The 17,868-nt window shown below is 39.7% G+C and overlaps 1 protein-coding gene across 5 annotated transcripts in view; it reads left to right on the top strand.

Annotated features, from left to right (window-relative positions):
- The window catches only part of LOC102192866 (protein FAM184A-like), a 217,913-nt gene that overhangs the window by 143,184 nt on the left and 56,861 nt on the right, over positions 1–17,868 (top strand). For all 5 annotated transcript variants that reach the window (XM_013915605.1, XM_005751838.2, XM_005751837.2 and 2 more), the window contains 2 exons: positions 7,198–7,348; positions 14,039–14,251. In XM_013915605.1, the coding sequence (XP_013771059.1) occupies positions 7,198–7,348; positions 14,039–14,251 (364 nt within the window). The remainder of the gene's footprint in view (positions 1–7,197; positions 7,349–14,038; positions 14,252–17,868) is intronic.

Here is a 17,868-nt window from a genome sequence, read left to right as displayed (position 1 = left end):
CATATGAAAGTGAAAACAGGATTTATTGAAGGGCAGTGTAGATTCTGGAAGAAATGTATCAGAAAAAGTACAATTACAGTCGTGGATAAAATAAATAAGTGAAAAATGTTTTTTAATGCGAACAGCTGTCTCTGTGTTACAGTTCCCTGTAGATATTATACCCAGTTATTGCCAGTGATAACACTGGAGGTAGTGGACAGCTGATCAGACCCTAAAGTAAAAAATACTATGACTAGTTCAATACAAGGGATGTCTAGTTCATTTTTCCTCCTAATCCCAATATAAAAACAAATTTAATCCTTATTTTATATCATAATTAGAACCAGCCACCTAATACTGAATATCTCACAGTGGTGGCAGATTAATATTGGCCGAAAAGTAAGTCATTGTAAATGTGCTGCAGCAGGAAGCCTTGGGCAGAAGATGAAAACCTTTCTCCATCTCTGCTGTGACTATTGATCTAAAGGTCACTGTTTCAGCCAAAAACTGCCTCCGTTAACCTGCAAAATGTCACTGAATTAGATCAACGGCGGACTTTTAGAGGGGGTCAGTGATGCTCACTTATGCATCATTGGCCTGCATATGCATTTTTTTATTTTAGGAAAATGGAATATATTGACAGGTCCTGATTTTTAGTCCAGTCTTTGTGTAATTTGGCACGCTGTGAGCACAGATGCCCCATTTACCTGCTGTTCTAATCTTCTGTTTATGAGGAACAGCCAATCAGAGGATATACTCAGGAAGAACTGTTTTTTTAGCATGTGGCTAAAATGCATTTACATATTTTATTTATATTTATTTATATTGTAAGGTAAAAACCCCACAGTGGAAAAACAGCCTCCCCCTCCAACCTGTCCAACCTAAAACTAGGATGGTGACCTGAGTGAACATGACACCAGCATCTCCCTGCTGTGGCAGTTTAGCTAAATGTTAAACAAACATAATAGTTTGGCACCAGATATTCCAGAAATATTGAAATTAAATCTACAATCAATGACAAAGACCAGCTGCTTGGACAATGTTATTACAGCATTTGTCCATGTTACATAAAACTATACTGCTTTGTTGAGTTGCTACAGTTGTAGCTGTTTTATGATAAAGAGACTGCACGTACCTCTTTAGCCCTTTATTGCATCTTTTAACAGACACGTCCTCTCACAAAGTTCCTGCAAGGTGTGAGTCTGCTGAATGTTACAGCAGAGTTTGTGGCAGATGCTTCCAGCAGGGTTTGTCTGCAGTTTGCGTTCAAGGATTTACATCTAAACTCTGAACCTCTGCCTGTGCTATGACTTTCAGAAGGTAAATAGCGGAAGGACAGCTAATATTTAATTACCCACATCATCCTGTAATGTGAGCCGGCTGTTCTTTAGGGGATAATTTTATTAATGTGACTCCAAAACTACGACTTTCTCTTTTTTTTTTCTTTCTGTGCGGTGAACCTGCTTGTTTAATATTGAATAATAAATAAATCATCAGTCACTCATTATTAAAATGTCTGCAGGCACCCGAAACATAATCAGGCTAAAGTTTATATTGTTAATGTCATACTAATATCTTTTTTTTTTTTAAAATTCTAAAGTGGAAAATCCAGTAAATGTTTTTAGATCTGAGTTTGAATTTGTACTGTTGTTGTTACTTGTATAGAAAGTATTCTGCAAGGAAACTTGCAGACAAGTGGTTAGTCCATATATTTCTATTTCTGTATTTGTTTTTACACTTCACACCCCATCAGTTCTCATTATCAATGTTATCGCTTACATTTGCTGGTTTGGAAATGTCCGGCCTAAATACACAAGAGTACACGTAAGAATGGCAAAAAAGACAAAAGGAGAAGTAAGACCTCCACGTTTTGGCCTACCACAGGGATTTAGCACCACATAAGTTGATGCGCGTGTTAGCTTTGCAATGGGTCTCGCTGCCTGGTGCAAATCAGAAATCTGTCAAAGTACCAGCAGCCAAAATGTCTCGTGCGACTGGCAGCTGCTTGGAAATCCTGTGATGCAGTAACTGTGAGTCAGTATAAGCCTGGTGGCTGGTTTCCCTCACAGTGGGCTTTTACACAATATACATTATACACATTAAATTCAGGTCCACCTCATTGTTCTTATTTCAGACTCACAAGCAGCAGTATTGACTCTTATAAATGATAAATATTGAAACAGCAGCATCAGTTGGCTGAAGCTGTGGTTTGTTGTAAAGGTCTGTCAAAAACATATTTTTGTAGGCAGCATTTTCTTAAACATTCTTCTTAATCATTCTCTGCTTGTATTAAATTATTCTGGGCACGTCTCCTTTATGTGAGTATGTATGTAGGTTCACAGATTTGGAATGGAGAGCATCGGAGTCTTTTGTCAGCAAGTTATAAATATGCAAAGACCTTGACTGTTACATTTCTTCTTAACTATATGATGTATGTGTTTAATTATGCTGCAGGGATGTGTGGACTTAAAGAATGAAAAACAGCAGACAGGATGTTGATAAATTTGCCCCTATGTAAACTAACTAAATCACATAGTTCTTAGAAGTTCACTATAGAAGCTAAACTACACTGTATGTGCAATAATAATCAACATTAAAAGGTGAATATACAGTCTTTGTGCAGTACTGTGAAGAACTCAGTACACATATACTACTTCTAATAAGAAGTAGCTAGGTGCTGCTAATCATATATACTTGATTAATTGAGAATCTCTATAAAAGCAGAACATTTAGCACGTTGTTGGAGAAAGGAGAGAAAGCCTCTTCCCCTTGAAAAAGAATGTGACAGCACAGCTTTAGTTTAAAATGTTGCACCTGAACGAACCACAAGCCCTCTGGAAAAATGTCCAGACGAGACCAAAGTGCAGATGTTTGGCAATAATGCACAGCACCGTGTTTGAAAAAAACAAACAAAAACAAATGCAGGATATCACCGCAAACACGTCATACTAGCTGTTGAGCACGGTGGTGGAGTGGTGATGATTTGGGCTGGTTTCATAGTAGGGCTGGGTATCGTCACGGATTTCTAGAATCGCTTCGATTCAGATTCGCAAGGTCCCGAATCGATTCGATCCACAATTCGATTCGATTTAAATCTGGGAAATTTTGCCTCAGACAGTCAGAAATATTATAAGTCAGATCAGTACATTTACATATTTTTGTATCTATAAAAAGGAAGCTGACACTCGCAAGACTTTATCAAAGGTGTGAGCATCACAGCAGATGGCTTTGTGTCAAAGTAGCTGAAGATAAAACAGAAAAACATGAAGGTGATTTTCCTGGCCTGGGATTTTATAAAAATATTCTGCAGTACATCAAAAACAAAAGAAAACCATTAATCAACTTATGAACATTACTTCTGAAGTTACAGCGGTTTTATTAGAGACACGGCTAAGCGTTTTGCATTTTGTATAATTTTAAAAAGTTTAAATTTGTTCAGAAGCCTATTGAACCGCAGAAATGAGGCTTTCTTTTCGGAAGTAAGTAAAAGGGAAAAAACAGCGGGCGACAGCGCTGTAAACAACGGTAGACTTGTGCGTAACAAGCAAGCGAATAATACAGAAAACAGATTTTTAGATGGGAAACTGTTCTGAAGTGTGGTGGAAGCAAAACAGCAAACGTCAGAGGGAATTCATGACGATGTTTTTGTGAAGTGTAGTTTGGATCTTCTTTTGCTGCTGGTTCGGTCAATAATGTTTGGAGAGACATCAAACTAACAGCTTCAGAACCAGCGCAAAAAAGGCATAAACACAAAGCGCAGACCTGCCGAAACATCAGAATCAGCGAGCTGTCGGCTTTCAGGCCCGACCGTGTCCGTGCCGTCAAGTGAGAAAGGCGACATCTCACTGATTCTGATCCGTCGGCGGGTCCGCGCTTTGTGTTTACGATTTTGTGCAGAATCCGTGTACCTGCTCTCATTTACTGTTTTAGCTGTTTGGTGGTTCTTGAAATTTTGTGAGGTTTAACCTGAGATTCTGGCGTTTCGGGCAAAATAAATTAATATAAAAAAATCAATTCAAGATTTTAATGAATCGATATCACGTTATCCAAGCCAGAATCGATTTTAATCGATAAATCGATTATCAAAACCCACCCCTATTTCATAGCTACCTGGCACCTGGGTGCCTCGGAGACACTGAGTCAACCACGAACTCTTCTGTGTACCAAAATATTCTAAAGTCAAATGTGATGCACTTGTCTAAAGCTTGGCCCAAACTGGGTCATGCAACAGGGCAATGCACTGCAGCAAATCTACAGTAAAGTCATTGAAAAGAAAAGAATCTGTCATAGACAAAAATTTGCATATGTTCAAATTAACAAAACATACAGTCCTAAACCCTGTTTAGGACAACAACAAACAATGAGTGACTTTTTTCTGTATAGTCCTTAGTTATGACAAGTTAAGAATACCTTCATCTAGTGGGATGTTTTGAAAAAAATAGTGTTTTTATGTACAGATTGTGATGATTTGTAATTTTGGGTGTTTATAAGTTATTAACCTTTGTTTGCAAATCTTGGGAAAAACATCAGGTTGGATTGTTTATGGTGCTACTGTGGCTCTGGTTTCTTGTTATTTAGGTTTCCATGTCACAATAATAAAATTAACAAAATGAATTGTGCATGCTGACGTATGTATACAAGTATAAAAGGTAAAAATTTTATTGCAATTTAGAACACAAAAAAAAATCATTTATGCTTTAAAAGGTTTATTTTAAATCTTCTTTGATTATGTTTTAGCCTATTTGGTGGACAGTGCAGAGGGTAGACAGAAAGGGGGTGAGAGAGTGAGGGCGAATGACACATGGGAAATCTTCTGTCTCGAATTGCCATAAGGTCCCTAGCCTTTAGTGTCCGGGTCGCTAGCTCAACCAGGTGAGTTACAGTGGCGCCCCAGTTTGTGAAGCACATTGTAACTGTGTGTTTTAAAAGTACTGTACGAACAAAGTTCTTGTTAGCTATTTTGAGCACACAGTAAATTATAATGTCACACGCACCTTAAATGAGCACATGCGGCTCATATCTGCCTGTACGATCCCTGAATCCAGCCAATTATCCCACATTTGATCCGGATATTCCTTCCATCTTTGAAAGTTCCTTCATCCCTTCATGTTTTTACCTCTTTCCATTTGCCCTCGGCTCTTCCTGCACAGCAGAGAAGAGAAGAGCAGAGATCTTTGACGCCTCAAGTCTGGATGTGTCTGTGAGAGAGCAAGAGAGAGGGAGAACGTCTGCTTTATGCCGAACGAGGACGTGAATGATGACACGTGTCAAGTGTGCCGCATTATGAACGTGACTTTGTGGTGTGTGACTGCATCGCTGTGTGTGTTATAGCCTGCCTTCAGTCTGACACTTTGCAGCTCTCGAAGTGAGAGAAAAAATGTGTTTGCCTGGATACTTCATTTAACAGCTGCCATTTCTACTCCCACACAGCTATCACATTGGCAGCGCGCAGACACACACACTGCCATTCGCAGAGCTGTTAGCCGAAGTGTTGGAGAGTGATGGGCGCTCAGTGGAAGCTGTGTTGAGGTCTAATGATTCAGGACAATTTATTGTTCCCATAAAGTGTTATAGAGCTCTCTGAAGCACCTTTACTTTTCAAGCCAATTCCTAGCTGCTTGTTTGAGTCTCTTCTTTCAGACTTTGTTGTCATCTCCACAAAATCAGCCTAAACCTAACACACAACATTTGGGGGAATTAGCTGAATTCTAGTTCCTTATTTTCCCAGAGCATACCTGTTAGATTTATTTGATACCCTCCAGGCAATCCATAATTTCAGTTCAGTCAAGACCCCTGTAGACAAAAGAAGATTAATATTTATGACTGGAGTAATTCATTTTTTGGCAGCTCCGTTCTGGGACCTTGCCACCCTTCATTATGCAGACAGTAAAATCTGGTGATGGGGAGGGCATCAGCAGGAGCACAGAGAAGATCAAGCATCATTGACAGCAGATTTCAGATTAAGTCAGATAAAGCGTGAAAGGAGGAGCTGGGGTTATTTATATAGCACCAATTCACAACAACAGTCCCCTCAATGTGTTTTATATTGTAAGGTAAAGACGCTACAATATTAGATAGAAACCCCAACAATCGCATGACCCCCCATGAGCAAGCGCTTGGCGACAGAGGGAAGGAAAAACATCCGACAGAAGCAGGCTCAGGGAGAGGCAACGTTCTGCCACGACCGGATGGGGGTGAGGGGAGGAAGAGAGGACAAAGGACACACTGTGAGAGAGTGATAGAGATGAATAAGAACTAATGATTAACTACAGTAGTGGTGTATGAATACACAGAGAGTGAAAAGAGATGAGTGAAGAAGAAAAGCTCAGTGCGAGGAGCCTGATTCAAAGTAGAGGGGCCTGATTCTAGAGTACAGGAGCAGTCTGAGACCAAAGTGATCTTTTAGGATAATATGGTGCTACAAGGTCTTTAAAATATGATACGGGCCTGATTGTTCAAGATTTTATATGTAAGGAGAAGGATTTTAACATCAGTTCTGGATTTAACAGGGCGATGATGCTAATTTGGAAGGAATGTGCTGTTTCTAGTCTCTGTCAGTACTCTCACTGCAGCACTCTTGATTGACTAAAGGGAGGGACTCCCCCAGGGAGTTTTTAGAGAAACCTGGCAGAAGTGGGTTGCAAAGTGGCTTCCACACTAAAGCAGTAGGCCCTATATTAAATTTGCCACCTGAATCTATATGAGGGTATCAGCTGACATGAGTGGGCGTTAAAATTATTTTATCTGTGGTCACTGCTGGGCTTGACTGCATGCCCTGATTGAACTAACGCTGTGCTCAATTTCTTGTCAGCACAGCACATAAATCAGTTTGAGAGTTGACACTTAATCAATATAGGCAGTCCCCCAGTTCCAATGATTTATGGTTATTCACTCACAAGAAAGAAGTTTGAGGAGGTTCCCACTGTTTTCCAAAAATCTAATTTCCATCTTACAAACGGCGGTAAAAGTGCTGAAATGGAGCGTCCTCTGATCTAAGCTACCTGTCAGTAACGCTGCTGCTGAAGGGTCTTTATTGAGCTCACTAAGATTTACGTGATTCCTCTGTCACACTGTTTTACTCTCAGGTTTTCTGGAACTTCGCAGTTCACAGATTGAATTTGTGTATTTTTCCGCACAGGTTTTGTGAATCACACTGGATGATTAATAAAGCGCCTGAAACATAAACGCATATGTGTTTCATTTTGTGCTGTGCTATAGGCAGGAGTGTAAGAAGCTACGTGAGGAGCTGAAAGAGGAGCACGAGGAGGACAAAAACTCAGCCTTGGCTCAGCTGGCGCAAAGCAAGGAGCAGGAACTGAGCAATGCCAGGGAGAGCTGGCAAAGGAAAGTGGAGGACCTGCTAGAACAGGTGAGGCTCTTCCCAATGGGAGCACAAACAGTGCCGCCCATCCTTCTGTTCACTTTACTATCTCTGTGCAAAACACTAAAAGGGCACATATTGAAATGTTAAGTGAATTTTGGTGTTTATGTTGTGTTTTGGGAATTTTGGAAGTAAATATTGGTAGATTTTGAAAGACTACTGTGACTTAGTAAGCTCATAAATAGGTGTGAATTAAAAAGCTGCAGTGATGAGCAGACACACATTGAATACAAAGAAAAATCAAAACACATGAGAATAACATGAGAAAACAAACCAGTACTAAGGCAGGACACAAACAGGAAAACAGGACAATAAACAGATGATAAAACAAAGACAAAAGCAGAGATGTGACTTTGGTTGTGGTCAAATAGTCATTTGTACTTAAGAGGGCTTCTGATTAAATCATCTGCATGGCAGCTGTAATAAGAGCTGGTCAAATTCTCAAGTTGCAAAGAAAAGGTGCTTCAGTGCATGCTTCCTTACCTCCTTTAGCAGATGATACACTTCCCAACTCTAAGAAAATAAGGCCTTCCCAGGGTTCATAGCAGCACACCATTCAAACGTTCACAAACCAAAATGATCAACATACCTGACAAGTGAAACAGATGATGTAAATTACCGCCTGTGCCGTAATGATTTAATATGCCGATATGTTTTGAATCTTAACAGTTTGCCAAGCTCACTGTATAAATAAAGATAATTTTCCCTATTTCAAAGTTCAAAGAGAGGTGAATGTTGTTGTCTAACTCATTTTGCTGTGGTTTTGTTCTCATTTTCGGGGTTGCTGTACTTCCAGTTTTTGGGATTACCTTTAATTAGTTTCATGTCGGAGATTCTAAAAGCTTTAATAAAGGAAGCGTTTAAGTAGATGAGTGGACAACATGAGTGGACAGCATGGTGAGCCACATTTCTTATTCAAACCATTTTATTTCATTGTGACTGCAAAGTTTCTCACTTTTTCCCACTTGGTAATGGAAACATTATTCACATCAATGTCTAAGTTCATATAGCCTGCATAAAGAAAAATACTAAGAACAGATAAGGCTGTACTACTTCTGTAGTATCACCAGGGCTGACTCACATCACCCACCACATTATTAAGCACCCTAATGAAAGTGGTGTGAGCTGTGTGGGCCACTTTTGAAGAGGTCGTCTTCACACAGGTACTTCACCTCAAAGCTTTTGACACTGAAGTCAAGGAAAAGTAATTAGAGATAAACATGTGAGGTAATTGTGTTGGTTATGTGACTGCAACCTGAAAGTACACCAAGCTGTAGATAATTAGAGGGGAGAAGTCGATAAAGAAGAAAAAGGAGGGAAAACACACTACTGCTCATTATTGCTAATATTTTATTAACCAATCACATGTCACCAACTCAATGCATTTATGCATGTAGACATGGTCACGATGACCTGAACAGGAAACTAAAGCCACAATTTTCACACGCTCACCAAAATTAGACAGAACTGAAGATTGGGAAAAGTGGTCTAATGAGTCTCGATTTCTTCTGCAATATTCAGATGGCAGGTTCAGAATTTGGCATAAACAGAAAGATGGCATGCATCCTACCTTGTATTAAAGGTTTAGGCTGGTGGTGGTGGTGTAATATATTTTTGGGCACACTTTGGTTTCCTCAGTACCAAATGAGCATTGTTTAAATGCCATCCTACCTGAGTATTGTTGCTGATCATGTCCATCCCTTTTTGACCACTAAAATTATGTCAAATTGGTTTCTTGACCATGACAAGGAGTTTACTCCAGTGGCCTCAACCAATCCAAAAGGAGCAACTTTGAGATGTGATCTCATAAAATCTCCCAAAATCTCTGAGAAATGTTTTCAGCACCTTGTTGAATCTCTGCCATCAAGAATTAAAGGCAAAGGTAAAAGAGGGTCCACCCCAGTAGTAACAAGGTGTGATAAACAAAGTGTCCGGTGAGTGTAGACACAAACAAAGGCATTGCTGAGAAAGGATATATTTTAAATAAAAACAGGAACAGCAAGAAACTAACAGCTTTTATTAACACAAGAAATCACGTAGCGTCTGTACACCAAGTGTGTCTGTAAAGTACTGTTACGCAGCAATACTGGTTAAAGATTTAAAGGTTTAATCTTCAACTTACAATCAACAGACCTTTTTGAACACAAAATGCCCACAGCCTGGAGTCAAGTGGTTGTAATTATACCAGTGGTGAGAAAATCAATATGATGGGCGAAACATTATTGAAGCAATAAGAGCTACCTCTCTTCTAGGTGTATGTTGTGCCTGTGACGGCTTGTCTGTGCCAGACTCACAGATTTCCTCCTAACACTGGCACACAGACTCACGTATTCATTATGTGTTAGTGTTTAACGCACACCAGAGCCGGCTGCTGTAGCTAATGACTGCACAGTAATATTAATGTGGCATGACTAAGCTCTCCTGTGGTCATCGTACGTGCAGAATCAACAGCTTTATTTCTGTTTGTTTGTGCATGTCTCTTGCATTAATTGCTGGTCTTCAACATGCCCACCCTGTCATCGGTGATTAATGTGGCAGCTCCGCACCTCACAATCAGCTAAACCATATTTATTTACTCCAATGCCAAATCAGAGCAGCAGTCAGGCTCTTGACAAATACGCACTGATGGAGAAGAGGCTGTTTAGAAATCAAATGGCAGATGTCAGTGCCAGTAAGGCCTTGATGCACAGCATGCTCCAAAGTGTGTTTTCAAAAGGCACAAGCATTGAAAATATTAGTGTCGTTGTAAATAACGCCTAATGTGAATGATATAGGCGGGTAATTTTGCACTCAAACGCAGAGTTGGTAAAGCTTGAAAACCTCCGCTTTGAATCTCAGTGAAAAACCAAATTAAAAAGGGTCAGTGGCATCCACACCATCACTGTCACAATATCAGATTTTCACTTCATGATTATCAACTTCAGGATTAACAAGAAGAAGAATTTGGCTGCATGTGAATTTCATCTTTGACTTATGTTCACTGTTTTTTTTGTTTCATTTTTGGCAAATAAAATGCACCAAAGTAAGATAATATTGAGGGGGAAATGTTATAATATTATGTCTAATATTATCATATACACTATAGCTCATGGCTGTATGACTGTACCTCAGGAGGTAAAGCAGGTCATCTGTTGGTGGTTCGATCCCTGGCTCCCACTAGTCTGCATGCCAAATATCCTTGATAAGATATTAACCCCAAGTTGCTCTCCAATGCATCCATCGGAGTATGAGTGTGAATGGTAGTTAGAAAGCACTTAAAAGCATAGAAGACAGTGAATGGGTGAATGTGCCATGTTGTGTAGAGCTCTTTGAATACTCTGGGAGAGTAGAAAATATAAGAATCAGTCCATTTACCATTAAATAATACAGGGCTACACGTCTGAAACTTTGAATACAGTAAAGAACATAATAACAGCAGACTAGAAGCGAGCAGATGAGTGAAAACAGATCTTCCTTATTGAACTCATGCAAAAGCTTAATCAGTGTGGTTTTTAAGCCCAACCTCCATTATATGTGTCTATCTGACAACTGTGAGCAAGAAATTTCTCAAAAATGCCAGCTATAGCAAAAATGATACAGAATTAATATATGTAAGTTGTCAAATCTGTATTTCACTGTTTTACAAATCTTTTAGTAAATTTTATCAACAGCTCTCTCCAGTTTGGCATTTTCCCTGTTTCTTTTAAATGTGCTGTAATCACACTGTCACCCAATAAAACTAACTTAAATCTATTAGTAATTAATAATTGTACCATATCATAATCTAACTAAAGGCTTCATGACTCAGTAGGTTTAACAGGTCAGACACATTATTGCTTCTAATCGTATCTAAAGGGTCGAAGTTTTTTTATGTTTCAATTAGCAGTTTTAGATCCATTCAAATGCAAAATTCAATTGGGGGTTCCTCAAGGGTCAGTCCTTGGTCCATTACTGTTCAACTTTTACATGCTCCCACTTGGTACTGTCATAATATAGCCTCATATTCTTATAGCAATGACACGTAGTTGTACTTACCACTTCCCTCTTATGATCTAACCTCTGGTCATAAACCAATAAGCTGCATTGATGACTTGAAGTCCTGAATGTCTCAAAACTTTTTAGAACTGAACAGAGACAGGACAGAAATACTTGTGGTCCAAAATTTGTTCATATTTATCATCCATTTCTCTAAAACACAGTGATCAAGTCACAAACCTTGGTGTCATTTTAAAAAGTGACCTCAGTTTTGATAACCACATCATTATAATTACCAGAACTGCTTTCTACAACTTAAAATGTATCTAAGATTAGAAAAATCTTCTCTAAAACTGACTCTGAGAAATTCGTTCATGCATTCAAATCAAGTAGGTTATATTATTGCAACGCTCTATTTGCAGGATTTCCCAAATGATCAACATCATCGACATCTTCAGCTTGTCCAAAATGCAGCAGCCAGAATCCTTATAGGTCACTGTTTTACCCGCAATTTACCTGCATTACCCCAGTAATGAAATGACTTCAATGGCTCTCAGCGCAATATAAAATGTTGATTAAATTGAGATCAACTAAATCTGTGTGTCAAACAGACTCCAAACCCTTCTATTCACAAAGGCCTACACTTAATATTTTTTGTTGTTATTGTTTGTTCTGTTTTGCAGTTTTCACTCCCTTAAGGCATTGTAAACTTTATTTTGGGGGGGAGGGGTTCATGTCTTAATATTTTGTATTAAGCAGATTTAGTTTTCATATAATGAAATGAGCTAAATAAATTAAATTTGTCTTTGTTTTCTAGTGTATGGTTCTAGCTTTACATGATTTATGGGAGAAACCCAAAAACCCCAAAAAGTTACTACTTAGAGAGGTCGGCACTGCTGACTTTATAATTGCAAGACATGCAAAATCACTGCCATCAGTCCAGGATTTACTCTCACTGTTTGCAATTTGTGATGACCTTCTTTTTTTACAGCTGGCACAAAACACAGTGAGACGAGGCACAGAAAGCTTAAAATGCCTGACATGACGTGCAAAATGCCCCTAAAGTGATGGGCTGTCATTATAAAAGTGGCATTTCATGTTGGTTACATAATCACCAGGTGATAATTCAACTATTCAAAATTGCAGCAACAAAACACAAAACCTTTTACTCTTAGTAGATAAAACAAAAGACTTTCCACTCTCAGTTTAGTAAATCAGGCCCCTGTTTTAACCTTAGTGGACATCAATGTTTGAAACAAGGATGCCAATGTGTATAAATGTAGGGAATGTGGAAACTGTTTAATACATTATGCAAGTTTTCACCTATTATACAACAACCCTCCCCACTAAGTCCACAATTTGCAAGCTATATGAGCAAGTCAATTTTAGATAATACAGGATCAGTGTGCAGCATATATAATCATATGTGCCTGCTAATAAAGATTTGCCACCATGCAAAAAAATGTGTGACTCATGTCTGAGTGATAATGTAATTTCCAAATTAGTGAAGCAGTTCCTGCGGCAAAGCTACTCTATTTAGATCACAGAGAGTCTTTCCTGTTGTGTTTACTATCTCAGAAACGATGATCTGCAAGTGGCTGCACAAGATGATGGATTTATCAACAACTTTCTCCGATTATGTTTGACAGTATTGTTGTATTTTTAATTAAAAGCTCAAAGCCGGATAATTCGTTCAGCTTTCACAGTCCATAGAGCGGAGTTGCACATTCAGGGTACAGATGCTCCTGTTTGTCTGTGAGATCTTTACCCTGAAACTTGTGTAAAGAGGTGTAGGGGTGTGATCACAATATTCTGAGAATGAGTCCATGAAAGTCAGAAGTCTTAACTGATTTTCATTTCACTATCACCAAAGCTACAATAATAGAAATTCAACAATGACCCCCTACATGAAATTTAGGTCAAGAAGAGGAAGAGAAGTTGTGTGTGTGCACGAAGCACACCATCAGAGCACAACTTTCAGGGAGTAATATAGAAACCGCAGACCCACTACAAGCTGTCTGTGAGTGCATAAGAAGATGATCTTAAGGGTGAGACTGGCTAAATTAAAATCAGCATTTTTGAATTTATAAAGCCTTTCTAAAAGATTTTCTGATCACATTCCAAACATCTGCTTTGTGAATGGATGGTTGCTTCTGTTTTAAGAACTGGGTTATTTTAAGTGATTTTATTGGCTCAGCCTACTTGACATTAAATTGTGTAGTAAGTAACTTATGGGCCCGTGACCTTAAATGAGTTTGATGCCCCTAAAGTTTACTGTCGATCTTCTTCATCGGGATTTCTGATTAGAATGTGTTTTTTGACCTGGCAGCAGTTGCATACAGTGCTGCCAGAGCAGCTTTTGCAAGGTCGTACTTATCTCAACACTTGAATTCAAAATCCTAAGCTGTCTAGACAGGTTAATTTTGTGAGTCACACTGCTGCCTGCTTTTAGTGCTATGTTCACAGCAAAAAGCTCTTTTGCTGGAGGTCTTGAGAGTATATATTTGTTTAAGGCAAATTGATTGCCAACCCCAACCTTCTACCTTTTTGTTATTCTGCCATGTAAAAATGCAGTTCCCTTGAGACAGCCTGAACTTGCACTTCCTGGACCACCTACCTGATTTCTATCCAACTAATTATGTATGCAGAGGTCTAGAGGCAGCGGCTTCTTCAACTTTCTTACTGACAATCACTGCAATATGTATTGTTCTTATTATTGTGCAGATATCCTTGTTGAAGCAAAGTCTGGAGATGCAGCTGTCCCAGTCGCAGTCGTCGCTGCAGCAGCTACAGCACCAGTTCAGCCAGGAGAGGGAGCACCTGAGGATGCAGCTGGAGGAGCTGCAGACGGAGCATCAGAGGCGACAGCACCGTCTGCAGGAGGCCCACCGCTGCGCCATGCAGGACATGGAGCACACCAGGCAACGTGATTTGAAGGTAACATTGAAGTGACCCAAAAAGGCTGCTATAGAGCTTTTTTGTCAAAGGTTCATTTGGTTGGTTGCAGCTTTCCTAGTGGCGTCTTTGTGGTTCCCATTTGCTGTGGGATTCCCAAGTACTTGTAGCTGTCCTCAATTTCTGCAATATCGCCTTCTGGTAGTGCAATCCCCTTAGTTCTGACTACCTTGCCTCTCTTTGTTACCATCCGACCACACTTCCCCAGATCGACTGACATTCCAGTGTTGTTGCTGTAGATCCTCGTGGTGTGGATCAGTGAATCAGTGTCTCATTCACTCCTACATCTCATCCATGTAGAGGAGGTGGATGATGATGGCTCCATTCTGTAGCTGGTATCCGTAGCCAGTCTTGTCAGTGAGGTTCAGGCCTGTGCAGAACAGCAGTGGGGACAAAGCATCTCCTTGGTAGATCCTGCAGTTGATGGTGTCTTGTGCTATAGGCTTAAACTTGGCGTGACGCGGTGTTATTCGCCATGTCCCCATTCAGTTCCTATCTATATCTATATCATTGATAGATAGGTCAAAAACAGAATAGAGAAGACATACATTTTGTGTGACTTTATCGGTCTCTCCCATTGATGTGGAAGAACTTTGGTCCATTCTTCTTTCCAAGAAGTTTATAGGTATTGAGGTTTACACGCTTTCATTTATACACAGCTCTTTTAAGGTCCCACCGCTGCAGGTTGAGCTCCCGCACTTTGACCTGGCCATTGAAACACCTTGATTCCTTTACTTTTTTAGCCAATCTGTTATAGATTTTCTGCTGTGCTTGAATTGTCCTGTTGCATGAGTTTGGGCCAAGCTTGAGCTGTCACACAGGTAGCGTATACAGAGTTGTCTCAGTCAATGCTAAGTGTCCAAGTCCTGTGGCTGCAAAACAAGCCCATATCATCACCCCACTTTGGTCTTGTCTATCCAAAGCACTGAAGTCTTACAATTTGTTTAAATACAGCTTTCCAAGCTTAAGCCATGCTGCCAAGTTCTTTTTAGAGAGAAGAGGCTCCAAACAGGCCATACTTGTTCAGTCTTTTTCTAATTGTACTGTAGAGTCTGTGATGTAGCTCTTGGGTTTTTTTGCTGTTTCTCTGACATTGGGGTGAATTTAGCACTGATTGAACAATTGTGGCATTTTGTTTACACAGCACCTGAAGCTCCAGTACAGCAAGGAGCAACATTTTCTGCTTTTAGAGATTTTCACACTTGCTGATAATCAATTTATCAAGTTCCTCTGATTAGCAGCTACTGGCTACTACTTGCCATCTTTATTTTTTATAAAAGCAGTAAGAGTGTACTTAAGTTTTTAACAAGTACATAGAGTCCTCTGAAAACATTCTTTTTCTATGCATGAAAGTTTTATCGATGGAAAGGAAATAAATCTAAAAATGTGTCATGAAGCAGTCTGACTGGCAAGATTTATACTGCAACACAGACTCGGGCCAAATCAGTACCATGAGCAGTAGACTGATCAGCCCAATAGACACATTTTGTTCATTGCAAATTACATGAAAATAATAGTTTATGTCCTATTTCAATCTTTTTGGATGGACAAGCTGCTAGACCTGCCACATTACAATCCCTTTGCACAACCCTGTGAAGACAAAGAGACCAATGATAACACACTGCAGAGCAAATAACTTTTTAATCGCTGCTGTTGTGTTTGCTGTTTGAAAGCTGAATTTGAAATTGATTTTGCTCCTGACAGAGTCTTTCCAGCTCAAATAGATCAATAGGCCTGCAGACAAATACAGAACTTAATACAAAATGTTGTTGGGAAGCGTGTACTGCTCTCGCTAATCAAAACAAAGGATGTGGGTGACATACGAAGAAATAAAACAGTAATTATAATAATACATCTCAGCGACCCTCGGGACCCCTACGTCTCTCTGCTCTGCATGGAGCATCAGTCAGCAGTCATCAGTGAACACTGTCCTCTGCACTCAATGTTCCCCAATCACCGAATACAGTGCATTATTATTTCTATTTAGTTCAAAAAGTGTGTTTTCTAAGACCACTGGGCCTTCTTCAGTTCTGAATTAGTTGGTTTATTATCTGGTTTATTAGCTCTAAGTGCTAAACCTTTAACCTAAATCTAAGCCTACATTTAAACTTAATTCTAACTTTTACCCTAACTCAAACAGACTAACACAAGGGTGCTAAAAAGTGAGAGCTGGTCAAGATGTTCTACATGTTTTCATTTATCTGTCTTTGTTTTCCTGTGGCAGATGACTTTAGTGACTCAGTCATGTTCTTTGGATGAGTAATTCTCAACAAAACAGCAAATAACAATCTGCCCATTCTCCACAGCCACATTTTAATAGGACTGTTACACACACACATGTTCAGTGAGTGCATCCCTTCAGCTCACCACTTTATAAAAGAGTCGTTTTATGATTGCCTCTGTGTGACACCTCTCAATTATAGCTACAAAACTATCTAGGTTTTTGTAGATTTCACTATGCCAGACAGGGTATTGCAAAAAGAAAAAAAGAATGGTGACATAGACAAGAGACCGAGGATGCAACACCATCAATCTCTGGGTGATCACTTTGCACAGGTCACGTGGTAGGATAGCTCTAAACAGTCATGGTCAGACCCAGATTGATGGCAGTCACTGACACAGACTAGCGAAGGTTTGTAAATACCTTACAATAACACAGAGAAGAACATAAAAATTTGCAAAATGTGAGCAAACACTTGGCAACAGTGGAAAGGAAAAGCTCCCTTTTAACAGGAAGAAATCTCCATCAGAACCAGGCTCAGGGAGGGGCAGCCATCTGCCTTGACCGGTTGTGGGTGAGGGGAGGAAGACGGAACACAAGCACGCTGTGGAAGAGAGACAGTGGTTGTAGAAAATAGATACGAGTGGTTTAATTAACTCCATATGCAGCAGGAGTCCAAGACTACATCATTTTTACTCCTTAAAAAAACACCCGATGGGTTTTGCCATTACCCCCCCCAGGCCGACAGTAGTCCTCCATTTCAGCATAATAAGAACTTTTAGTTTTTATATGTAAAATGTTGCATTCCTGAAAAGTTTCATGCTGTTATTCAATGTAAATAGTTTAAACGACTACATGAACTGTGAGCTTACAGACTCCTGTTATCCTCTCAGCCAGTTAGAGATGCTCCTCGGGAGAAGTCTTACTTGACTTTTGAATGCAGTGGAGCCTTGTCAGAGTCAAGAGTAGAGTGGCAGTGACTCATCTCCATCATTACTCGCCCTGACTGACAGCAGACAGCCTCTGCATCAAGCAGCTCTACTGACAGCTCTGTGTTTCCTCTTTATAATGTCAAAAACATGCAAGTATAAACACAACATACCCTCTCCTCAAGGTGCCAAGAAAATGTTCTTCAGCACTAATCCGTCCATTTCACAGTCAAGGTCGATTTGGATCAGTTTTACATCACAATTCCAAATCCCGTCTCCGTCTTGGACGCTGTAATTGTATTAATACTTTAAGCAGAATGGAGGTCAGGAAGCAGCGTCCTTATGATGTCTTTCTGGCATTTCCCACAGTACACATTTGTATGAGACTGTGTGTGTGTGTGTGTGTGTGTGTGTGTGTGTGTGTGTGTGTGTGTGTGTGTGTGTGTGTG

Source organism: Pundamilia nyererei, unplaced genomic scaffold (assembly GCF_000239375.1).
Source record: "Pundamilia nyererei isolate P.nyererei 1_Seehausen unplaced genomic scaffold, PunNye1.0 scaffold00329, whole genome shotgun sequence".
NCBI classification, from domain to species: domain Eukaryota; kingdom Metazoa; phylum Chordata; class Actinopteri; order Cichliformes; family Cichlidae; genus Pundamilia; species Pundamilia nyererei.
The sequence above is the reverse complement of the archived record's forward strand: the minus strand, read 5'-3'. Positions and strand labels throughout refer to the sequence as shown.